At 39.1% G+C, this 25,751-nt stretch overlaps 1 protein-coding gene across 1 annotated transcript in view; it reads right to left on the reverse strand.

Annotated features, from left to right (window-relative positions):
• Positions 1-3,293: 3,293 nt before the first annotated feature.
• The window catches only part of BCAS4 (breast carcinoma amplified sequence 4), a 44,277-nt gene continuing 21,819 nt past the window's right edge, over positions 3,294-25,751 (reverse strand). The window contains exon 5 of the mRNA XM_069798633.1: positions 3,294-3,915. Within this exon, the coding sequence (XP_069654734.1) occupies positions 3,811-3,915 (105 nt within the window). The 3' untranslated portion in view covers positions 3,294-3,810. The remainder of the gene's footprint in view (positions 3,916-25,751) is intronic.

Below are 25,751 nucleotides of genomic sequence, written 5' to 3' on the forward strand. Positions count from 1 at the left end.
TCTTAATTAGCATGATGAGTTTGATTTAGGCATATGTCTAATACAGTATCAGAAAGTAGGTACTCTGATATTTACAAGAACTAAATTGACCTGTGAAATTTTCATTAATGTAAAGGAGGAAATTGTTCTGTGTTCTTCAGCATTTTAAACAGCAAAACCATTTCACAGAGAACTTGAGAAAACATTTCGATACCTCTCTAGCAGTCTTGGGTAGGTATAAACTGTACTTTCCACTAGTATAACAAACAAGCCACTATATACACCAAAGATGAGAATATGTGTATGCTCTTGTGTTCTGCAACTAACTCATGTTGCTGACACTCTTTGGAATGAGCATTTCTGGGTTTTGTTGAACTAATTATGTGTGTGAAGTCATGACTGAAAACAGTTACCTCTAGGTGAAGATGGTTTAGGTTTGTCTTGTTCCTTCCCCCCCCTCACAGAAGGGATACGTACTTACATTCTGCTTTTTTAACTCAGCACAGTGGAAGTTGGACTGGCTCCCAATTATGCACTCAAGTGAAGATGATACATTTTAAGAACAGTCAATAGAGGAAAAATACTTTTGACATTTACATCAGCAAAAGAGCTCTTTGTGTTTCTCTGCCTTCAAAGAAAGCTTGAGCCTCAACTCAATTTGTTAGCAGGCTTTCCAAACTATTTTCATAGAAAATCATAACTTTTCAGCAAATCAGCTGAGAGTTTGTTAACTACTGCTTAGAGATGTCAATGGGTTGGTAATCTTTTTCCTGCAAAAAAGAGCCACTCAAGTCCTAGAAAAGGTTATTCCTTGCTAAGAAAAGTTGGTTATGCTCCTTTCTCCCTTTGTAGGCTGCTCTATTTCACAGGAGGCTACTGTCTGAAGACTTAAGGCATTTCAGAATTTGTTTGTGTCGTTTCACCAAGGCTTTAAAGTATTTTTAAAAATGCATTTTTTAAAAAACTTAAAACCCAACACTTTAATAAGTACAACAACCTCTGTTAAGCAATGAAATAAAAAACTGGGTAGTATCTTACAAATCTGCATCATATTTGACTCAATATCTGGCAAGGTTAATTTAGTATTAGTGAACTCCATAGTTAAAGTCAAATTTCCAAATTCTGAGCTGTTTGTAGTCAGTGAATAGCAAGACTATAAAATATGAACTGTTTAGAAGTGCTTCATTTGCCAGAAAATTCCGTGATAGGAAATAATATCATTTTATGTAGTGATTAAATTCAAAGGTCTTGCACAAAAATAGTCTGGTTTACCAGAAATATCAAGAAGGATTGGGGGTGGTTGTTTCAAGTGGCATAAACTTTCTGTTATTTCAAACAAGTAAGTTACTCTTCAAATCTGGATTTTAGCCTAGGCAATAATTCCTTTCTAGATTTGAGGCTAACCACACATTTTTAAGGAAGTCAAAAAGCAGAAGAGGTAAATGACCCAATAAGACTGGAGGAACTTTAAACCCAGCTTGTGTAATCTTAACATATTGCACTGTTACAATTTTATGAGATGGAAGTTGCCCAATTTTCACATACATTATTAAAGTTCTATAGCAGAACTCTAGAAACATGCCAGCTGTGCTTGCAGAGTAGGCAGCTCAAGCTGGCATTTAAATTCTGCTGTATTCAGGGGGAGACCTTGAAAACACACTAGTCTGTCCAGGCTTTGGCCAGCACAACTGAGCAGGACCATTAAACTTACTTAAGACTCTTTGCTAAAGAATTTGTTTTAGCCAGTTGACCCGAATTGAAGCAAAGCAAAGTATCTTTTCCATCTTAAATACTCTATCTGAAATCTAAAGGTTGGTAACAGTTGAGAATGAAGTAGGAGGTTATTAGCATAGACAATGTTTCTAGACAGGAGACAGCTTTGTACAACAAAAACTCTCAGAGCTGGTGTGGCCTGTAGTTTGACTTTTGAGGAATACCCGAGAGTGGCAAGGACAGTCTGAGACTGTAAGGGTAGTTGCATTTTGTAAGATGCTTTATTTCCATGGGTGTTCATAAGGGCTTGTAATAACTGTTATTCTGAAGCATTGTTCATTGCACCGACCTGCAGTTGAGATGCAGTGGTTCAACAAGTACACTTCTCGTTCTTTTAGTACGCTCCTCTCCTTCCGACCCCTCCCCCTCAGTCCTTGAAGCATAGTTACAGCCAATAAGCTTTCCTTCAAACTAAATGGGGACAGACAGACAGCTTTTACTAAACTGCCAGTGCATCATACACTGAAGGCACACTTGATCTCAGCATTTTCCTTTGGGTACTGTGACTTAACCCTTTTAGTAACTGGGATTGCTACTAAATCAACCTTTTCCATGATGTTGCAGAAATATCTGCATTGAAGTTTTATTTCACAAGCTCTTAATCTTACCGAAAGTTCAAGTGACATTTAATGCTGCCATCCTCTGTTCAGCAGTAACATTTCTGTAGCAAGAACCTGCCAATTAATATTTGACCCTTTGACATGTATTTTCAGGACAGAAACCTGAATATTCACCCAGTATTTTTATAGGAAAATTCTATCATTCTTACCACCAAGAAATTAGCAGGTTTCAAATATCCACTAATACAGTTACAGTGAACAGTTTACAGTAGTACATATATATCATACACTGCTATGGTATTAAAACAAGTTTATTTCAATTTTTATCAGAACCAAAAGATTTCAGGAATATGTTGCGTGTACTGTCTGTTAATAAAGAAGCTGATATTTGGAGAAACAGGTTAGTATAACTAAGAGTATTTTGTTACTTTCATAACTAATTTGCTTCTCTGTAATACCAGCTTATTTGTAATAATCCATTACAATAACCTGCATTGCAGGGGCAGAGACATTGACTAGGTCTGTCTTCTATTGCTTTATATTTTAATTCAACTTTATCTTTCATCATCAGTCCCACTAATAAATATGAAAAGGTTGAGTTCATTTATTTCTGCATCAGAAAAGCATTGGTCTCCATGGTTACTCAAAGCCATGCAGCTTTACTTTCACCATAAGCTTTTTTTTTTTTCCCTTTACAGAATTTGCATTGGGTCCTCCATCTTGAGTTTTTTCACAGGTATTTTTAAAACAAGAGCATTTATTTCTCCATATTGTACTCTATGCAAAGCCAATCATCTGAAAAGTATATAACCTTCTCTTCCAGATGTTCCTTATTCAGAGAATTGAGTGGTTTTTGTTTCCCTAGACCTATTTTGAAGTAAAAAAAAAATAAAAAAAGGTACAGGAGCACAGGTGAACTATGCTACTCCTGGTCCTGGCTAAATAGTATCTGCATTACAAAATGGCACATCCAAAGGTCCGTAACAGCTTTGCAGAAAGTTTATTTGTACCATTCAAGTTATATTACACAACAGCTTGTAAACCCCTATTCCTAGTTTGAAATAGAGTGCTGGAAGCTTCAGCCATGTGCAGTTTATCGAATTTAAGATTTTGACATTGACTTCACATTCTCTTGTAAAATCTGAACATTTGTACATTTGTGAAGCTGGCAGTATTAGCACATTACTTGACAGTTTTAACATGCTATACTGCAGCACTCTTCAACCTTCTGATCATTTATAAAAATGTGAAGGTAAACAAAGTGAGTTTTTATACATTTTCTTCATTGATTTAGGAAGCTTATTAAGTAAGGACAAACTACTGTGATCAAATCTTAGCGTAAATGTGATCTACAATATGACCAGAAATTTTTAGCTTCCCTTAGAGATGCTAGCCAAAGATCTGAAATGTAACAGTTGCTTCTTCCTAATGTCATAAAGTATGAACCGTAAGAATACACCCGGCCAGCCTTCCCTAAAAACCTTTTGGTAGTCAAAAATTAATCATTTTGATACTTGGTACCTACATAGTTCATAGGAAAAAAGTCTTCAGTTCGGTAGAGTTTTGGCAGGTCATAGGGGTGTGCTGCTGATAGAGGATGTCTCTGAAACAAGAACAGGACAGAAATTAATCTTATTGTTACAGAACAGGAAATAATACTTTAAGGAGTTGACCATGTAAAAGAGACTGGGGGGAGAATCAGCATCTCAGAAATTACTTTCCAATACAAGATAACTGGCTTTGTAAACAATGCTGAAAATGTGAAGTTGTTTACTTTCACACCTGATTCCACAGACTTTGCAATCATCTTAGCTGGATTAATATTGAACAGATAAAAATAGAGTAGGACTCAGGGGAAATTAGTTTTAAAGCACAGAAAAATGCAAATGAATTAGTAACACTGGAAAATACTGACTACAGAAGAAATATAGAAAGGGATTTGGTTTTGCTTCTGGGGCTTTTAAGAATTCAAATAATTGATTAATCCTGAATTGAGGAGATAAAATAATTTTTCTGTAATGCAACAATTCAAACCTCTAGCTAAAATCACAGTCTTAATGGAAAATGAAAAGCCTATCTTTCCCATAAAGCTAATGGTCTTCAGGCTCTAAACGTAACATATTTCCAGAGAATAGTTTGCTATTTAGATGTAATCCTCACATTTACTTGTATTTAATTCTCATTCATGTGTTTCAAGCTCTGCATCTGGTTACAAACATTTATTGAGAGTATCCACTTCTTATTCTTTGGAATAGATACTGGCTCTCCATATACATCTAGGCACAATTTAAGAAGTAAATATTCATTTATACTATGACTTAGGGTACCGGCTACTGAAGCTGCACTGCCGTGTTGACATTGTCAGAACAGGCAGGATGAATGAGGGTTCTGCTGACAAACTCTCGATTTGCACATTTCAGAGCTCAGTACCATGTTCTCAGAGAAGGGCACTGGCTAGCTATTAGGATATACAAACTTTGCTATGGGGGAGAAAAATAATTCCAGTGATAATCATCAACAGATGAATGTGGTTTTGAGGTTTTTATATGCAGACCCAAACAAAAGGAGATAGGCTCCTTTTAATGGGCAGAACACTAGAACTTTTAATGTAAAATGTAAGTTTTTTCATCTAAGACTGAAAATCAGTCACAACCACCAACTAAGACAAGATGAAGAATCTAAACTGATCATGGAAGAACTACTAGTAATAAGGTTCACCTCTGCAAAATAGAAAGGAGAAAACCAAAGAAGCTTTAAAAATAGCCAGCTGTAACAATTCACAATGGAATACTAACTTTTTCTGTGTTTTCCCTAAAATATAAATAGAGAGAAAGAAAAGTGAAAAGTCACTCCAATTTTCAAAGTAAAATAATCTGTCCTTCATTTTGAGGGCAATATTGCCAGTGGTCTTACCCAGAGAAAACAAGGCCGGAAATGTTATGAATTACAGTAATTAAACTTAAGCTGGGTGACAGTCTTTACAGAAAGCCCTGATCAGAGCAATCAAACTTAATAAAGGACATGAGCCTCTCAAACTAACTTTAAAAGTAGACTCAGGATTTCCCATAGCTCAAGAAACCACTGTCTCTCTCTGATTTGTAACTGGTTATTTTAGAACTGCTTATTCTTAGGACTTACTATCCAGAATTCCTTGAAATAGATGATGCCATGATTGCAATGAGAATTTATGGTTTTTTTCTTTTTTTTTTTGAGATCCCTGCAATGGTAATCTGATGCTTTGATGAATAATACCTTATTACTTATATAGTACTACAGGTATTATGATTCATAGATACACTTGGTCCCTTCTGACCTGCAGATACTCTATGTTTTCTATATACCCTCCTGACACAGGTGATTCTTTTGGGTGACTTCCTGTAACTGTGCCATAAAGACTTACAAAAGTGACAACTCCTGTTTTACATCTACCCACACGAAACTTTCATCAAGGAACACTCCTGTTATTAGCTTCAGTTAAAGGAACTACTTAAGTCTTCATTACCTTAAAATACAGCTGCTGAATCAATACTAAATGAGAGGCCAAGATACCAATCCATATGACTTGACAGTATTTTACAAGGAAGGGGTCTGAGAAAAGCTTTCTTTCACAATGGTACAGATGCCACACAGAGTTAAAAGACAAGGGCATGAGGAATCTGTGCGCTGTGCACATCACACAGACTGAAGATGAAATAATTCCTTTGTGGTTATGTTGCTGTGAAACTTAAAGGAAAAGTGATATGGTTGCCTGCTATGGAGGCGGGGGACGGGGGAAGAGGGAGAAAATGTCTTGAAATTCCTAAGCCTATTGAAGTCATCCAAAGAGAAAGGTTTTAGTAGTAGCAAATAGCTTTTCACCTCTAGATCACTTGATTCATGTGTGTCACAATCTAATAAAGGCCAGGTTATGGCCCTTAGAAAGCGGGTGCTCTCATTAGGATGGCATCCACACCATAACATACAACCACTAGTGGCACTGACTACAGCAGTAGCTTGCTGAAGGCTAAGTGGCCATAGGACTAAACTGTGTTTATGTCTAATCCAGGCTTTAAGGGTCTTGGGCAAGGTTCTGTCATTTCACTGGCATCTGTAAGCACCTATGGCACCTATTCAGTGCAAATACATAAATCTTTATTTCTCCTCTTAGGTCAGGCTAGACACAGCGGAGCACAGTTTAGCAAGCTTACTTTGTACCTGAAAAACACAAGCTGAAAACAGATCTCTGTTGAGATGCCTTATACCCCTGTATTCTTTATCCTAAACTTGGAAACCATTCATTAACTTAAAGATCCAACAATGAGTGAATAAACTGAGGAAATAAAGATTAAAGGAATTAGAGGAATTTAGCATTTGGAAGGCAGTATAACATGTTTAGATGAAGCTAGATCAAATAGTAGAAATGACAGGATTAAAACACTTGCGAGAGCTTTTGAAAAATAAAGTATGCACAACAACTCTGCACTTGCAGGCAAATAAAAGAAATGGCATGTAGAATCATGCTTGAAAGATTAAAACTTCTGGTGGCAGCTTTAGAGACTTCAGTCAGTTGCATTTTAACAGGCAGCCAAGTTATCCAGGAAGACAAGTTGTGTGACATAATATCCAAGGCACTAAAAGCACCCCTTGAGAAATAGAGTTTGAAGCCCCTGAAAGCCGGGCCCCCAGCTGATAAAGCTTAATACACAAGAGCAGTAAGAAAATGACCCATTTAAGAGCATAGTGGTTACTCTGACAACTGCAACCCAACAGCAGAACAGCAAAGCTGTGTCAAAAGGTGATCGCTTACAGGTTGCATCACATCCAGGAAACAGCTTAATTCACAGACAGTTAGATTCTACCTTCTATTGAAGAATAATAAATACTGAGCTGAACGTGTCTGTCTGCTCAGTTTCATTTTCATAGCCAGGCTTAAGTCAACCTGCACAGCAACATTACATTTAAGGCAAATGCTGTAAGAATTCCAGATGTGAACACGGAAAATTGTTTCCCTTCTATCCAATTATCTACAAGATGGTCCAGAAATCCACTTTGGTACTGCTTTTATAATGCAGGTGTAGGGCATCTACCCCTCGGGGACCATGAACCCAGCTCAGCAAGACAATTCACCCATCCCTGGCTATTCTCTTTCCCAACAGCCTCCCAAACAGATCAGGAACAGGTAGCACTTCACCTGCTTACAGGTATAATACATACACTCTGGGAAGCAGCTAGGCAAGTGCAGTAGGTATGGTGTCTTTGTGGTACAGGGGCACTGATACAGCCACCAAGTGCCCCAGCAGAAATGTCTGGCATAATTATAAGGATTTCTGACCCTATTCCAAACAGTATGTTTATCCAGGCTATTTGCAGTGTGCCTGACCATTACAGCTAAAACATTGAGCTATTTTCACAAACAGAGGAAATAGTAGATTACCTAACAAAAGGAGGAGGAATATTATTTCACACAGAAAAAAAGAAGTTAACGTTCCACATGTGGTGTCTCCGGAAACTTAGCTGGTAACTTGAAACTTCATTCTTACTCTGACAGCAATGATTCCAGATTAAAAACCACCAAAAAAAAAAAAAAAATCTGCTTTCAGGCTACCAAATTTAAAGTCTTGTTAGTTCATCTTAGATATATTTACGATAACTGTACTGGAGCAGTTATCCCTCTGAACTGACCTCCGGACCAATTCGGCTGCTTCAAAGCAGAGAAAGGAGCAATAATAAAGTATTTCATCCACACTGCTGGACTGTGATGCTGACTTTGCTTTAAGTACTATTCATGTTTCCACAGCTCTTGAATCCATTTCTTTTACATCTGCTGCCTACCACCTGAAGCAGCACTAATCTACCTTTCCCTTGACACCAATAAACATATTTGCTCCTGCTAGTTTACAGTGAAAGACTGCCAAACTTTCTGGAGTGGATCAGCACCACTGCAGATATCCAAAGAAAACAAAGCCGCTCAAGGAACCCTTCTCTACAGAAACCTGCAACAGCAATTTGAACTCTGCTATGAAAGATAAAAGGGGATTCTCAGCTATCTGCCAATAATTATTTTTCAGATTTGGTCATTCTTGCAGGTATTAAAATCAATACCTAGACTGTAGAAATCAAAACAGGGCAAAAACTGAAACCTGTTTCTTCAACAGCTCCAAACCCAAGCAAACATTCTCACTTTTTTCCAGCAAAATTTAAAAACTGCCTATTTGGATTCCTCTTGATCTTAATTTTTAATATAATTCTACATAACAATGGTAAAATAATTTTCATTTCTACTGAAATAGATTTAAAGTTCAACATTAAAAACTTCCTTCTTAAAAACCTATAAACTTTGGCTTTTCCAACCAGCCTTCTTTTGATTGCTCCCAGCTGATCCAGCACAGTGCTCGCAGACTCTTGTGAGACAGTTTTGGGAAGAGCATGAATTAAAGAACCAAAATGTTCTTCACACATCAGCTCTGATGCTGACCACAACAAATCCTCACCCACTCGTTCTTCTCTGTTAAACACTTGCTATGTACCAAGAAAGTAATTTAATAAGGATGTCTTTAAAAAAGAACAAGGGGTCTGATGTTCATTACTGCCACATCAGAGACCTCTTTTGCTTAGGCTGGCTTCCATGGTAATTCTTATCTCCCATTTGTGGGGCTACCAATCCTCCTGCCAAGACAAACAAAACTCAGCTATTCTCTAAGCATATGCTGAGTAAACGTGCCACTGATGATGTAACACAGCACGTCATCTACACAAATGGGAAAAAACAAGCAGTGTAGGACCAGTGTTAAGGCTTATCCTTAGCTAACTAACATAACTTCTCACAAGCTGCTTAAAGCTTCTCAACGGTGTTTAACCAGTGTCAAGCAATCGCCTTTTAATTAGCAACTTTAAAACAGATTGAAGATTAATCTTAACAATAGCCTTACAAACTAGCCAAACACTACTGCACCTTAGGAAATCAAGGCAGAAAGGTTGGACGGTATGTCCCAACAGGCAGCAAGTCATGGCAGAGCCCAAATTTAAATCAGGACTGACAGAGGAATTCTAGCAGAGCCTGCAGCACTGGTTTAAAACTTCACCACCTACAGCTGTCCTCCCCATTCCTCCCCCAGAGGTTATTTTTCTCTCAATCAGCAGAAGGAAGTGTGTCGCCACATCAGAGCCATCCTAGTTCAGCCTGGCACACTACCTTAAATCACCGATGAAGGTAGGTTTGTACTAAGGTGCCCAAACTATTAATTGTAAAAGCCAGAGTATGGGTGTAAATTCTCCTCTTCAGGACAGTAGTAGTTCCTGTTCTACGGCAAAGTAATGTCAAACCACTCCAATTTTCAGAACACAAGCTTCAGAGCCTAATTTTTGCTTATCTCCCACAGTATATATGTTTTACACAGAATGACTTACAAGCGTTCGATTCCATTCTTGACTTCATATGTACAGCATCTTTAGTATCTCAGCAAGGTAAAGAAACTTATCTATCATTCTTTAAGCCCAGAATGTGACTGGATGAGGAGCACAAGCTGCAGAATTTTCTTCCTGAGAAAATAAAAAAGTCTTTTCTGACTCTGGTACCTGTGCCCATCATGAGCTGGAGTCAGCTGAGCTGGACATCTGACCTCATCCACAGCACTCACAAAAGTTTCCAGTAATAACCTCTGTAAATTCACTCTTTACAGAACTCTGTCTGAAGATCATCTTACCTTTCCCTTTTCCTTCAAGTCTGTGGGATTACTGTGAAAGCTTTCCAGATGCTTATTGACTCTCGCATCAATTTTCTTATCTCTGATTGACTGACGGGGGGGGGGAAAGAAGTTCTTCCTACAGTGTTCTGTTACTAGTCTCCTAATTAGAGGACAATATAAACTTTGAGGCATACTGTTTCCAAACATAAGGCAATCATATCACTTTCTAGTACTATTTATGGGCCTCAAAAGCACAGTAAATAGTTCACAGACTGACTGTGCAGGTTTCATTCTTAAAACAGTTGATGAAGCAAATAATACACAACAGAAATAGGAAATTTACCAATCAGAATGAAGTTCATTCCATCACCTGTTCGTTTTGTAACTCAGAAGGGACATGCCTTATCCTTCTTAGCATGATCATAGTATCATCTCCACCATAAATCATAAGGTTTTTCTTCCTGTTGTTCTAAACATTGTGTACACACTTCAGAGCAATTCCATGCAAGCTCCAGAAAGCATCATCTATATCCTTTTGGCTGAAATTAGTTATTAATGACAACCTTTCACTTATGACTAGAATCTCTTCAAGAGAAGGATAAAGCAGGCTTCCCTTTGTGGAGTACAATACCATGAAAACATGTAAAAATAGTCAAACAGCTATTTTTATTACATAAAGAGTAATAAGATACATAAAGTCAAGAGAATTTAGAAAAAGCACAGGAGAAAAAAACCCACAATGTTCCCTTTTTTTTCCCCTCAATCTCTTCAGCAAAGATCTATTCAACAGCTGCAATAATGATCACTGCACAAATCAATAATCTTGCTGAAGCCAAGGGTAAGTACAGTTTATTAGCTGTTCAGTAAGGAGACAGAAACACAAGGATGCAGTGGCTCTTCTGCCAAAAGAGTGTGGGATGCAGAAGAGATGTGATAGCTTTGAAGAATCTCACTGCAAAGTGTGTTCTAAGCGTATAGTCTAAGATTTTGTGCTTAGGCATGTTATCCACCAGGCTTTCTTCTCTTCAGTGATGGATCTAGGTTCTCACTAATATAATCTTTTTCCCAATATACTGTTGCCAGAAGGAGCATGTCCTTTAAAAAGGAAAGTCTGGATTTGTTTTGTTGTTGCCATTTGTGATTGGTCTGACAGTCTGTGTCTATGAGGCTTCCTAAGGCGGACTGCCCTGGCTTAAGCACTCTCAGTCTCTCAATTTACTTCTGAACAAGAAGCAGTAATATATTTGGGGCTGTTCCTCATGTGTTAATCTTCAGGGAAGCCAAAAGGGAATAGGAGTGAAAGAAAGAATGAGACAAACTAAGATGAATAATAACAATAATACCTAGCATTTCTATCTGCAGGAGCACAAAGGGCAGAAATTGGCCATTTGACCTTCACAATATCCTTCTAACACAAGTATTCTCATTTTACTAGTAAGATAACTCTATGCATTCTTTGCCATGCTTTTTACTGCAAGGTCTGGTCCCAGAATTCCTGGGTCCCTGTCTAGTGGCACAATCTAAGGAAGTGCATAAGACAGAGGCAGATACAAACAGGGACTATTAGACCAAACTGGTAAAAAAAAAAAGCAGGAAAAAAACCCCAAAGCCCCATGGGACCAGATGGATGCATCTGAGGATGCTGAAGTTGCTGGTTCACATTGTTGTGAGGCTGCTGTCAGTCATCTTAAAGGTCAGGGCAATCAGAGGAGGTTCTTCATGACTGGAAAAAAGCCAAATGTCATGCTTGTCTTCAAGAAGGACAAGGAGGAAGATATGGGGATCTACAGGATGTTCAGCCTAACCTCAGTGTCCCCAAATATATGGAGCAAATCCTTTTGGAATCCATTTCCAGCACTTCAAAGAAAAGAAGGTGATTGAAAAGAGACAGCGTAGATCTAATAAGGGCAAACGATGGTTAGCAAACCTAATTAACAGCTGGCTAGAAAGCCGCTTTGCAGAAAAAGTTCTGGTGGTCCTCAGAGACAAGAAGCTGAATCTGAACCAGCAGAGTGCTCCAGCAGTGATGAAAGCTAACAGCATACTGGTATTAGTACAAGCACAACAGACTGAGGGATGTGATCACTTCCCTCTATTTTGACACGAGACTGAATCTGGACTAACGTGTCTGGTTTGGGGCTCCCCACTTCATGAAGTATTGACTGGACTGACATACTTGGAGCAAGTCCAGCAGAGGACAATCAAGATGCTCGGGGGCTGGAGCACATACATTATGACGAGAGGTTGAGACAGCCGGTTTCTTCAGCCTGAAGAAGAGAAGTGCAATTTAGCTGACATCTTCAACTATCTAATGAGTGAAGACAGAGCTGCTTATAGAGAAAACAGAGCTGGTCTCAATTCAGAATGGCATTGGAAAAAAAAAAAAACCACAACCTACAGGCAACAGATGTAAGTTGCAGAAAGAGGAATACCAATCAGACATAAGGAAAAAAATGTGGTCAAAGACTGGAACGGGTGCCCAGAGAGGCTGTAAAATCTCCCTTCTCAGAGATGTTCGAAACTTGACTGGACAAGACCCTGGGCAGCCTAGTCTAACTTCAGTTAGCCCTGCTTTCAGTAGGGAGTTGGACCTGATGACCGCCAAAAGTTCTACCTTACATTATTCAGTGATTGTAACTGAGGCACAGAGGCAACAAATTACTGGAACTCTGCCTGTGGTCTTAATCATGTTAACCCTAAGCTTTAAAATCGGCATTTCTGGGCTCTTTATTCCATTCCCTAACTGCTGGGGAATCCCCATGTGGTATTAGTGTTAGGTAGGTTTTGGTTAAGTAGGGTTTTCTGCTTTCTTGCACAAGTTAAATTATAAATTAAAAAAATGTAGTGCTGCACTCACATTACCCAGTGGCACTCCAAGCAAAATGTGCAAAGTCCAAGTCTGCTGCTATGTCTGTTACTCACGTCTGATACTCAAAATGAATTTATTCATTACTCACTAATGTATCACTTGCTGTCAGTCTCAGTCCAGTTCCTAGCAGACCTTCAAAGCAGATGTTAGATAGCTTTTTCCACAAAGGTGCTAAAGTGAATGGCTAGGGACTCTCAACTAGGCATCTTATCCTGGCTTTCAGTCTTTCAGAAATGAGTTAAGGCATAAACAGCAGACTCCAAGGCTGTCAGTCCTAGACTTTTATGAACAGTTTTTTCTTTTTCTTTATTAATGCAGTGTCTGAGGCAAGCACACACAATACCAGAATAGTAATAGCCTCAAATTATAGGTCCCTTTGCAAATCAATTCATACCAACACATTTTCTCATCTAAGACATTTAAACATTTGGAGCCTCTTGCACATGGAACAGCAGCTGAGGTCCCCAAGGAACAACTCAAACTGCTTTCACTTTCTGGAATAATACCACAGACAAAAGTAAACAAAAATAATACCATCCATCTGAAGCATGAGGCAGCATTATATACAGAAGGAGTTGGTAATTATAATGGGAATCAGATAAGGCTAATAAAAATACAGATTGACCAAATAGACAGGACAAAGCACAAAGATTTCACACTCCTTTCCTTAACTTGGTAAATGATTCACTCTGAGTCAAGGAAAGAGCCTGCTTCCCAAGCTGGCTCGCTGTTTCATTGTTACCATAATACAAAACAACCTTCCAACTCCTTGTCTGAGACTATGAACAAGCAATCAGGCAGTATGGATATGAGACAAAACTGAGCTTGAGCTCAAGCTCAAACTAGAAAGGCATTTGGACGTGGTCTGAGTGACTGCAGACAAGAGCCTTTACAGTTTCTGTACTTCAGTTCCATTATCTGTAAAAGGGGGGCAATGAAGCAGTATGAAACTTCACACTTAAACTCGCCAATTTTATTACACTAGGTCCAGCAGCACTGAAGGAATGGATCAGGCTGTCAGAACATCCCACTGCAATTTATGACTGCTGTCTCCCCTTCACCTGTTGTGCACCTCGCTATAGAACTTAGCTTCATCTTCTTGGAAACTTCTTAAGCACACTGGAAGGCTATTATGTCCCAGTCAGTTTTCTCCTCTTCAGGCTGAACAAACTCAGCTGCCTCAGCCTCTCTTCATTGATCATGTTGTCCAGCCTAAGCATCTTGATGACCCTCCCCTGAGCTCAATCAAGTTTATCAACATCTTCCTTGTCCTGCAGCCCCCAAAACTAGATGTGGTATTCCAGATAAAGTCTAAGGAATGCCCAGTTAAAAAGAATGATCACTTCCCTCAATCTACTGGTCATGTTCCTGTTGATAGTGCCCAATCATCTGTTGGCCATCATTGAAGGCACACTGCTAACTCATGCTTAGCCTGTCATCTAAAAAGATCGCTGGGTCTTTCTCAGTAGAGCTGCTATTCCATCCAGTCAGTCCCCAGCTTGTACCACAGCAGAGTGTTAGTCCATCCCAGGTGCAGGATTTAGTGCTTGTCCTTGTTGAATTTAGTAAGAGTCACATGAGCACATCCCTCTGGCCAGCTGATGTCCTCAGAAAGGCAGCCCTGTTCTGGAGCACACCCCTTGGTTCATTGCGGTCCACAAACTTGAGGAGGGTGCATTCTGTCTCCTCCTCCAGGTCATTGATAAAGATATTAGGCAAATGTCTGACAAACTACACCTGTAACTAGCATCCAGGTAGAGCACAAACCATTAACAACTACACTTCGAGTCTAATGTTCTAATCAGTATTTTCACCTATCTAGTAGTCTACCCACCTAGATCATAACATCCCAATTTGGATACAAGGATGCCGTGGGTGTCTGTATCAAACAACTTCCTAAAGACAAGGTATAGGATATCAGCTGCTCTCCCCTTATCCACAGTTACATCACAGTCCTATCACTCCTGATGACTTCACAGTTAGAACAAACTCAACATTCTTAACAGAGAAATAGTGCTAGAAAAAGTATTCATAAAGGAAAAGTATTAAAACAGATAGGTCGTAGTCCTACTATATTTCCATGTAAGGCAATGGGAACTGAAAGCACATAGCACCTTGGACAATCCAGCAGATACTAGAAATGTGGCAAAACTGGAAGCGTTAGATTTAGCCTGGCAAAATATACAATATTCTAATGCTCATTGGGAAGGCATTCAGACAGACAGAGAGACTGACCCACCCACAAGTCATAAGAGATGGAAAATTACACTCAGTTTCCAAGAGTAACGCAGCAGGAAGCAAAGATCAATGAGGTTTGGCTTATATGTCAACCTCTAGTCAGTGGCTGTGATGCTGTTCTACAGTAGTACAAGAAGAAATTTGTCCACAAATACAAGAATAGGCAGCGTGCCTACACTGTCAAATCAAAGCTTAGTAACTTGTCTCCAGCTGAGACCAACAGCTGATGCTTACAGTATAAAAACCAGGCAAGTATGCAGCATTCCTGCCTTGAATACTCTCCTAACCTATAGGAATTTGCAGCATAGAGGTTCCTAGAAATAGAAAAGTAACTTTTCTAAATTACCTTGTCTGATCGAATTTAACATACATAAATTGTCTTTCATTTACAACAGTGAGTTCCAAACTTTAGCAATATATTGCATAAAAGGCACTCCTTTAGTTCATTTTGAGACTATGTCTTGATAATAATTTCTGTTTACTGTCTCATGCAATTTTAAATTTCAAAAAATTCTAGTGCATTCTTCTTCAGTGTGGAAAAGAGAAGACTAAAATCATAGTCTGCTTAGGTGTTTCCCAAAGGGATGTGGTTCCAGATGCCTTTTCTAGTTCTGCTGCAATAGGACCAGAACGTCAGTCAGTATTAAAGATGAAGCTACAGATTTACAGAGTGGCACAAGAAGGTTTTTATTGTCTTTCTTTGCACTTTTCCTAATAATTCCTAACATTCAATTTTCTTTCTTGCCTGCTATTGACCTGTGAGCTGAAGGTTTTCACGAGGCCATTTTGACTATTTCATGATCCCTTTCTTTAGTGAAAAATGCTAGTTCAGACACCAGTACCATACATATAAGGCTCACTTGCATCACCCCCATTTGCATCACCTTATGTTAATTGACATTTCATTTTGGCTACAAGTTTTTCCACTCAGTCTCTCAATGTTGCAAGGTCTGTCTACAGCTCTCTGCAGTTGGCATTCACTTCTGTGATCTCAAAATAACTACGTCAACAAGCTTTCTCATCTCATTGTATGCCTCATTTTCTAAATCATTTGTGAAAACTGAACAGCATGCTAGAGATACAGCTAGCATCTGAAAGACTTCTAAGTCTTTTGCTCAGGAGCAGGTAAAATCTTTGGGATCTCAACAGGATGGAGTAGTCAGCACTGCACTCCTACGCTTTGCAGGCCCATCATGGAACACAGATGAATAGAGACGTTTAGCAATGTGACATGAGCACAACCACAGTGCTTAAGTGGGAGGACAAACAACTCAAAATTAAAAAAAAAAAAAAAAAGTAATAGTAGTCCCACCACTGATACAAGCCCCCATTTCTTTTTTGTATAAAAAGAAATACAGTTTCGTCTTAGTAACAACTGATAACAAAAATTGTTGTTATGGTCTGGAAATTATCATAACAGTTTGGTTTTACAATCCCATATGGTCCTGCTACAGGGGGTACTCTGGAAGTGAAAGAGTTAAGCAGGAATGGTGGGGGGTTTGCATGGATTAACCAGACTTTTCTGGAAGAGACACTCTCAGTGAACCTTCTCCTTCAATACAGTAAAGTTGTGTCAACTAACAGAGAACAAAACAGCCTGCGCGCGACTACGCAAAGGCAAGGCAAGGCGCCTCGCACACCGGGGCGCGGGTGCTGTGAGAGGGCTGGAGAATGGGTGGGGGGGAGCCCAGCCCAGCCAAACCGAGCCCAGCCAAACCAAGCTGGGAAGAGCGAGCCGAGCCGCTGGGGTGAATCCAGCTGAGCAGAGCCGAGCCCAGCTGCCGGGGTGACTCTGGCTGGCACACACACGCACACATTTTCTGCAGACTGCCTTGCATTTTTGTTCTTGGCAAACCAGAGCAGCTTGGGAAATATTTGCAGGTCTGGCTATTTAAGCAGGAGCAGCCTAGCGGGGAGCACGCAACAATCACCCAAGATTGGCTTGCAGCGTTACTGCTGCTGGAGGAAAAAAATCGTTTCCATAATAACTGTTTCGCAGCATACCAGCTACGCTGCCTATAGCATTTTGCCACCCAGCTGAGTTACAAAAAAAACCCAAGGGCAAACATGCTATTTTCATACCTTTTTTTTCCCCCAAGCCATATTGACACATGGACTCTGCGACAAAACGAATGCTACTGAAGCCCAAAAATATCTGCACTGAATATAAATATATTATGAAATAGCTTTTAAACTCTGCCCTAAAGCACTTTCTGATTGGCTGCCAATGATGTCACACATCCATAAAGCCCAATAAAACGCATGGGTTAACAAGTCTCATTTCTGCGTATGAACTCCATGCAGCAGGAGCACAGACCACTCCAGGACAGGCAGGGGGTTAACCATACCATCTCTCAGGTAGTTAAAATCCTGCAACCTCAGGCCTCCGAGTCAAGGCAAGCTGCACTGCTGACTCTGCTCACAGACTGAACTTAATGGTACTTAACTAAGCACTGTTTACTTGTGAGAGAAGCCTTCCTAATGGATCCAGTAAATCACTGTCAGTTTTTAGGTATTAAAGATACACTTATGCATATTCAGAGCAATTAGTTTGGTCTTATCTAGCAGTTGTGATCTTACATTTCAAGTCGAAGGTGAACTAAGTATGGTACCCTTTCCAAACAGGAACTTGACCTTCAGTCCTGTTTGAATAAACTGTTATTGAGTAACATTTTACAAAAGCCTAACAAAACTAAAATCTACAGTTTTACAAAACTCAAAAACTAATGCCAGAAATATCAACCAAGCATTTAAAACATACTCTTTTGACACCAATTGCTCAAATAGTAAAATATGTTAACTCTTTCTGTGCACTCATGCTTACAGGTTGCCTGACAAGGAATAGCAGTTTGCAGGTTTAGGGGTTTAGGTTTTTTTAACAAACAGAGCGTTCTGTACAGAGAGAAATTTGCTGTGTAAAATATTAAGTGTGTATGATGCTCAACTGCCAGCGACCAATATTTGTTTTTTACTATGAATACAATTCTTGGAGCTGGCTTGGTTTCAAATGTTATTAGGTAGATAGCATGTGGTGGTGTAGTAAGGAGTCTTATGCATGAACTGAAAATACACTGAATTTGATCACCCTATTCTAGGCAGTTTTGCTGCCAAATGTGGGCTAATTTATATATAGCAGCCTATTTAATAGTTTGCACTTATACTTCCAAAGCAAGCATGGAAGCGGACCACATAGAAATATGAAAATGTTGCCTGATTTGCTACATAAAACCTTGTTTTCCAAATCCTTGTCTAAGGTTTAGGAACATTCAGTAGAAATGAAACTGCAAAATATATGGTTAAAATATGAAGCTGCTATAAGGTATGCCATCACTGCAGTGCTCAAAGCAGTATCACAAAATAAGAGAAAAGGCTGTGTATTGCTATCTACTATTTTTCCTTCTGCCTCTCTTTTCGGTTTCATATTCAAGGCAAAAACACCAAAATCAATCAAAGGAAAGAAAACAAAACCACAAGCTCAGTGTCTAGAAACCTCATGCTTTCCTCGATTACTCCTAAAGGATCCCTTTACCGCTGAACCTCAGCACATACCATCAAATATTTCAAGTGGAACACATTCATTAACTTGTAAACACTACTTAACTAACTGAAAGCCAGTGACAGAAACCTAGAGCACTGTTAAATCAACTTCAGGCAGACACTGCATTTCATGTGTTAATACTTGCCATCTGCTCATGTTGCATTTTTTACCACAAGAAAAAAATGTGACTGCTGAGTAAAGACACTTCAAAAAAAGAAATAGGAGAAACCTGGCCTCACTCAGCCATAAACTATGGGTTTATTTTTATTTTTTTATTTTTTTTACACACAAACACACACTTACCCTCTGTCTCTCTACTAAAAAGAGCAGAACCTATGTAAAATAGTCTTTTTTAGCTATTACTGCCTTATAATAGCTACACTAGGAAATCTTAAAGAAAAAAGAAAGTGCCTGTGCATGTTTGGTACTCCAGACAGCAAGAAATTTGCCTCAGGGAGAAACACTTTGTAAAAGAGGTGGGGGAAGGGTAATATGCTAGTAGACAGAGTGCATAAGGGAACCAATGCAGAAGCGTGTGCGCGTGTGCCTGCATGTGCGCATTTGTGTTGGAGGCTCTGGAAAAAAATGCTAGTCACTACGGCTCCTAGAGGCTCCAGCACAGCAAAGCACCTTTCCTGCAACACAACCATTACATCACGCACAAAACTGCCTGCCGGCCACAGAAAATGGCACAGCCAGGAAGGGATGGATACCAGCAGAGGGAATGTTTCTCCGCTTTGTGAACCATGCCATTTTTAAACTAATTCTTTTCAAAAATCAGCTTTAGAAAAAAAAAAAGTCCTAACTTCTTACCCCCTTGAAAACTAAAGGAGATCAACATTTTGCCCCAAAAGTTGGGCTTATGACTTAGAGGATGCCAAGACATGATGGTATAAGCTTTGTTTTAGTTTTGGCCAAAATGGTATTTCATTTGACATTCAGTTTGCTTCTACTAATAATCCTAAAGAGCACTCAAGCATTTCAGTAACGCAAGTGAAAAGGAATTTGCTTTGGCATCAGGTCACCAAGGAATAAATATTTCTTAAGTTTTGTGCCATTAAGTTCTCCTTAGCTGTTGCCAAAAAAAACCCAAACAAAAAACCAGAAACACCACCACCACCACCACCCAGGTCTGCATTTGTACCTTTTAACAACTGTTGTCATGTTTTAAATGAGTGCTTATAAAGAAGCATCTGAGGGACTATTTTGGTACATGGCATCTACCATTAGTATGCTAGATACACTAAGTAGCAGGTCCTGATCTAGATAGACAAATTCAAAGGCAAGTTTCTTTACAGAAGCTGTGAGGGAGAGAAGGACATGCGGTAATGGTGCATAAGATGGAAACCTATCCACTGGAAGCTGGACAAAACCTTTTCACAAAAGTCCCTGCACAGCAACTGTGCACAAACACTGGCTCCAATATATGCCCCAGTTGTAATGATAAAGTCAGTGCATGAAACCTGAAATTGTGACTTCTGGCTTATAAATATCTCTCTCATCCATTCCCTATTACTAGCCCATAGAACTATTTTACCTTCATGCATAGTGTAAATTCTCTGGATGTTGCCTTTCTTTGGATATATTCCCAACTTTACCTACCACAACTTGATTTTGGTAAAACTCATTAGCTGCTGGGGTCCAATTCCTGATGACTGGAATAAGTAGCGGGGGGGAGGGGGTAGGGGAGTGGTATGTGGAAATACTGTGGTGGTAACCAAAGTAAACAGATGTCAGTCTATGTCGCACACAACTGAAAAAAAGGACACTAGCAGAATATATTCATGCCACAAATATTTGAACACAAGGCACTCTTTATAGTAAAAAACCCCTCATCTGGTCCCAGATCCTTCACACTTAAAACTCATGCCTTTTTACTTCCACCCCAGATCTTTCACCAGATCTTTCCTCTCCACAAAGGAGCCCAGGTGTTTCTTGAATTCACTTAGCATTTCCAACACTTCACTCATTCTCACATTAATGAAACCCATATGTTTAAGTATTACTGTCCTCAGTTCCTTCCTTACTGCCCTTTTCCTGAGATTTTAATTCATTTTGTGAGTAGCTTTCCCTGAACTAAAAATGTTACACAGATTTTATTAACATCTTTCATAATTTTGAAGACTACTGTCAAAGTGCTTATTTGTTTGAGACAGTTTTGATGCTAGGAAACAAAGATGTGCACCTCTCCTGTTACAACAATCAAGTTCCTATTTTCAAAAGTATATTGGACCAAGACTACCCCCTTTAACAGCTACCCGTTTAAGAGCTACTTCAAGAATTAATGTGGCAGACTGCATACATGAAATTGAAAGCAAGAACAGCTTGCATTAAGACAGCTGCCGTGATTTTCAACCCCAGTTGGCTTCTCTGCCTCTTCTCTAGTGTCCCTCCACACTGCAGGAGCAGCCGCTAAACTGCCTCAGTTAATAGCCCAGCATATGAAAGAAAATGAAACTTTGGTTTCACTTTACCTCAACATACCAACAAAAGATTCAGCCACTGTTATCTTCATCACAAGAGCTTGGCACACACTTCACCTATTTGACTTCTAGTTATTCCTGTTTCTCATTATTGCCCTGTAATAAACGTATTTATTCTAAATACATTTAACAGTTACACATGCTCCTAGATGACATGCAACTCTTTAAAAAAAGGTCCCAAACAAAATCCAAGTGGAGGAAATAAAACCAACCACCAAGACAAGAGCAGTCATCAGGAAAATGAGTCACAGAGGCCAGTAGAATCCCCCAGGAGACTTCCATATGTATCAGTCTCAGACAGAAAAGGCAGAGGCACTGAAAATGAGTTGATAAAATACTTTTAAAAGGTGTTGGGTGCCCCAGGTAGGAACATCTATGTGGCAGCACAAGGAGATGGAGGAAAGAGTAGAGGAATGGGGGAGTTAATTGGACATCTGTGTGAAGCTGGGGGAGGGCAGACAGGAAGGCAGTAATAAACTCCATAAGCAGACAGTGCCACAGGGCTAGAATAAGACTCCAGCTTTACTCCGAGCAAGGAAGTAGAACCCACATTTGTAACATTTGTAAGCGTATGCCTGTGTAAAAATCCTAACACCTTCTAACTGACCTTGCTTACCCAGGGCATTTTGGAGGAGAACAGGCAATTTAGTAACAGCAATGTGGCCTTTAGCAGCACTATGGTCATTTGTTAAAAGGGAGAGAAAAAACATCACCAGTGTCTGAAGCTTCACTTCACCTCTCACCTCATACACAAACTATCTCAAGCACTTTAGTGAAAGCTAAGATTCAGACTGATCTCACAAATGACACTATTTTGTGGATCACTTTGCATACGAGTTGACAGCTATACAAATACTTTATCTGAAAGTATTTATACAGGATCAAGATCTTTATTTCTCAGCCTTTATATTTCATTCATCTTAATCTATAAATGTACTTCCAGAAAAAGTCAACCTGATTTACAGAGAGAGCTGCTCCTGTTTGAGTATCACTTTAGGATACTGTGAAAATCCACAAGCTACAGTGTACTCCATGTTATAAGAGCCAAATCAGAATAAAAATTCCTTTCCAAAATTCCCTCATGCCAACTTCACCCAAATTTTAACACAGAAATTACTCTGTGTGAAATATCTGGAGTGAGGATTTTTCTGTTTAGAACTTTTACTAGCTCATAGAATGTTCTTGGGTCTTGTACCAGTTTATGCAGTTATAAAATGGATTCTTGTTCACCTGTCCTTTTTTAAACCCTTAAGAAAGGAAATCAAGTGGAAAGCTGAAGCGTTACGACAGTTCAGCAAACAAGTTTCTTGCTGAGAAAGTCTTCTACTCAGGGTTCTGTGGACACTTAAATGTAGTGCCAGGCCATACTGTAGATTTATGGTAGAACCATAATAAAGTCTTTTTTTTTCTGTATGCGTCTAATTCCCATCAACAAGATGGTGCATTATGTGTTTCCTTTTGTCCATTTGTCTGGTGTGTTTATGAAACAGAAAGCACTTTGAACCGGGAACTACTGTCAACCATATGCTTCCAGATTTAGCATCCCAGTCTCAGATAAGCCATCTAGACCCCAGTATAAATGATGGTTTTTTGGTTTTTGTTTTTTTTTTTTTTTTTAAGTAAAATGTTTTTAAATAGAAAATAATTTTAAAGGTCAACTTTTTTTTTGTGCAGAATTAAAAATAGGAACAAAATAAACACAGAAATTTTTGCTTTTGTCACACTGAGACCACAATTTCTACAGACATTCCTCTGATGAGACACCATTGCAAAAGTATATATTACATGGTTACAGAAATACGTGGAAGAGCATACCATGCTGTGGAGACAGTAATCCACAGAAATATGGTAAAACAAAGGTCACAACATGCTCACCACAACTATGGCTGGCAAGAACATAATTTCTCAATGTATTACAAACCATTTGAAAAGTTTAACCCTAACATCATGTAATCTGCAGTATGTTTCTGCATCTCAGCTAGAATTTAAAATGTAGCTGATAGAGCATAAACTGAGAAAAATAGCATAACCAAAGAAACCCTGAAACGGAAAACTGTCATCCTTTTTTAGTAAAGGAATTCTAATATTTTGGAAAATGTGGTTAATTTCTCTTAACACCAGATGTATAAATGGCATACCTGTAACAAAGAAACTGGGATGTTGTCAGAAAAATCCAGACAAGTAATTCTGCTAGGAAAGGGACCCAACAGCACCCTTCATAATGTGCTGCTCTGCTAGCCCTAGGGCATTTGTGCTAGAGAGACAGCAGTCAAGTTTTAGCTTTTATTATTTTATTGCTTTGGGGTTTTTAAGAATCAACAGCAGTACAGCACAGGTTTATGGATAGGAACCCTGAACCACTGGGGTTGTGAACCATAAGTATTTTACACGCGTTGTTTTGTAACAATGAGTGCACACAATCCTGTTTAACAATGTACATAACGGCACAGAGCCTCATATGGAAGACACAAATGCAAGTACAAGCAGAAAATCTGATACAGCTGCAGACATCCTATATTGTCCCAGAAGACAGGCCAATGCAGAGTTGCTATGTATAACATGCAAATACTTAATAGTGCGACCAGTAGTCACTGCTTGCTGCATTCCTTACAAAAGCAGCCAAAAGGAACATAAGAAAAGGGAAGGGAGAAGAGACATTTACCACTTATTTCACTGGCGCCAGCTAATATCTTTTCTGTAACTAATTCACTTTAACTCTGCACAGGGCAATGTTATGTAAAATGTTTCTGAAGGAAGATTTTTTCCTGCCTCTCAAGAGCAAGCATCAAAGCCTAGTAAACTGTGTGCTGCAGAATATATTTAAAGCTCAACAATACTAACCAATAGAGTCACTGAAACTGAACTCTGAAGGAGGAGCTCTCTACATGCAGAGGCTGGGTTTCTATTTTCTGGCACAGATTATACCAGCTTACAGAAAGGCAGTATTTTACAAGTCTTTACATATGTAGCCAAAAGCTTTTGTCAGTGAGATGCAATTACAGCTTAAAAACAGTTTCTGTGATAAAAAAGAGATGAGAGCACTAATGAAGGTGGCTTTCTGACAAATCAAGTTTTTCCTAACTGTTTTTATTTGTTCATTTGATCTCAGTACTGGAATTTTGCAACAGGAATTGGCTCAGTCTCTTTCAAAACATAAAGGGCCTAATCCCTTCCCATTAGAGAACAGGAAGTCAGAAGCCAATCTTAGCACTGATTAAAAAAAGGAATCTGGATTGTTATTTTAACTTCTTTGTTGCACATAAACTAGAGAATTTTTTTTCCGCTACCATTTCAGCACACTGGCTCCATTAAAAGCTGATGTCTCCCCTAAGTGGCACCTGTTTAGTACAAGAGATCCTTTGCACCAACTGCTCTCTACAGAGCAGCAATTACGCTACAGTTTCTCCCCATCACTACATGTGTAACTCAGAACATGTGCTGCACAAATCCTTATTTATGTGCCACTGTGCTGTCCTGCTTTGGATAGTACAACAATGACATTTCTAGTGCAAAGATTTTTTACACCTCCTCTAAGTGCATTCATACAAAATTGGTTCAAGTGGGAACAGGCAGTATTTTGTATTTTGACTTCTGTTCATGCACACTTGAAAACTGCATACTGTTATTGTCAACAGTGTTGTATGTGTGCCTGCTGGATCCCACCAGCCCAAACTCCCACTTCTCCCCCAGCCTTCCTAACATTCTCAATACACAGGTGTGTGCATGTGTGTATTTCAGCTTCTATGTGCAGTGTTCAAGCACCAAGCACTCTCATCTGCTCCTCCAAACCAGTGGCACTGGCTTGATGTCCAAGCACAGTGTTGCAGCCTCTCTCAAGCATTTCTGCTATACACCAGGCTCAGCAAACTGGCAAGAAACTCTGGCTTCACTTCGAGAATTGTGCAGGCTTCCTCAAAGAAGCAGGCAAATGAGGGCTAAAGCCATGGGTAGCTGAAATCTTGATTTCTGGGCCTACTGCATTCCCTCACTTGAACCTTCCCATTTTAAGTGTTATCTTTCTCAACACAGAACCTGTGTGACCTCTCTGGGGCTCCTAAACCAGTTAATGAATCAGTCCAAATCAGAATGGAACTGGATGAACTTCAAGCATAGCTGCAGGTAAAATAAGCTGAACACACCCCAACAGTTCTCAACATTAAATATTTAAAGCATGTCAGATTTTTTTTTATTTTCCCCAATATTAAGAAAAATGGCTGGTAGTATTCAGCACTTGAAAATTAATGTTTTAAATATGAACATAGTACACCCCCAGTTTTGAAATCCTCTGCTCTATTTTCTCTCATCTCATCTTTCCCATCTGGTATGTTTTAGTAATAATTTAACAAATATTTTTCTTCAAGGCTGTCAGGAAAATCTCATAGCATTTTGGAAACACTGAACTGAGGTAAATTAGGACACAAAGAAGTAGCATGACATATATGTGATCACACATTGTCAGTTGCAAAGACAGTAACAGAAATCCCAATATGTGCTTCTTTGGAGTCTTCGAGAAAATAAATTGGTAATATATAGCAAATAGCGAAGCTGAAACCTACATCAAGTTACATTTGAAGGATGATCTGCAAAAGTTAAAAAATGTAAAGTCTAATGTAGGAAAGTTTTCTTATTCCAATGATTTATTTTTGT

This window comes from Haliaeetus albicilla, chromosome 2 (genome assembly GCF_947461875.1).
Source record: "Haliaeetus albicilla chromosome 2, bHalAlb1.1, whole genome shotgun sequence".
NCBI lineage: Eukaryota > Metazoa > Chordata > Aves > Accipitriformes > Accipitridae > Haliaeetus > Haliaeetus albicilla.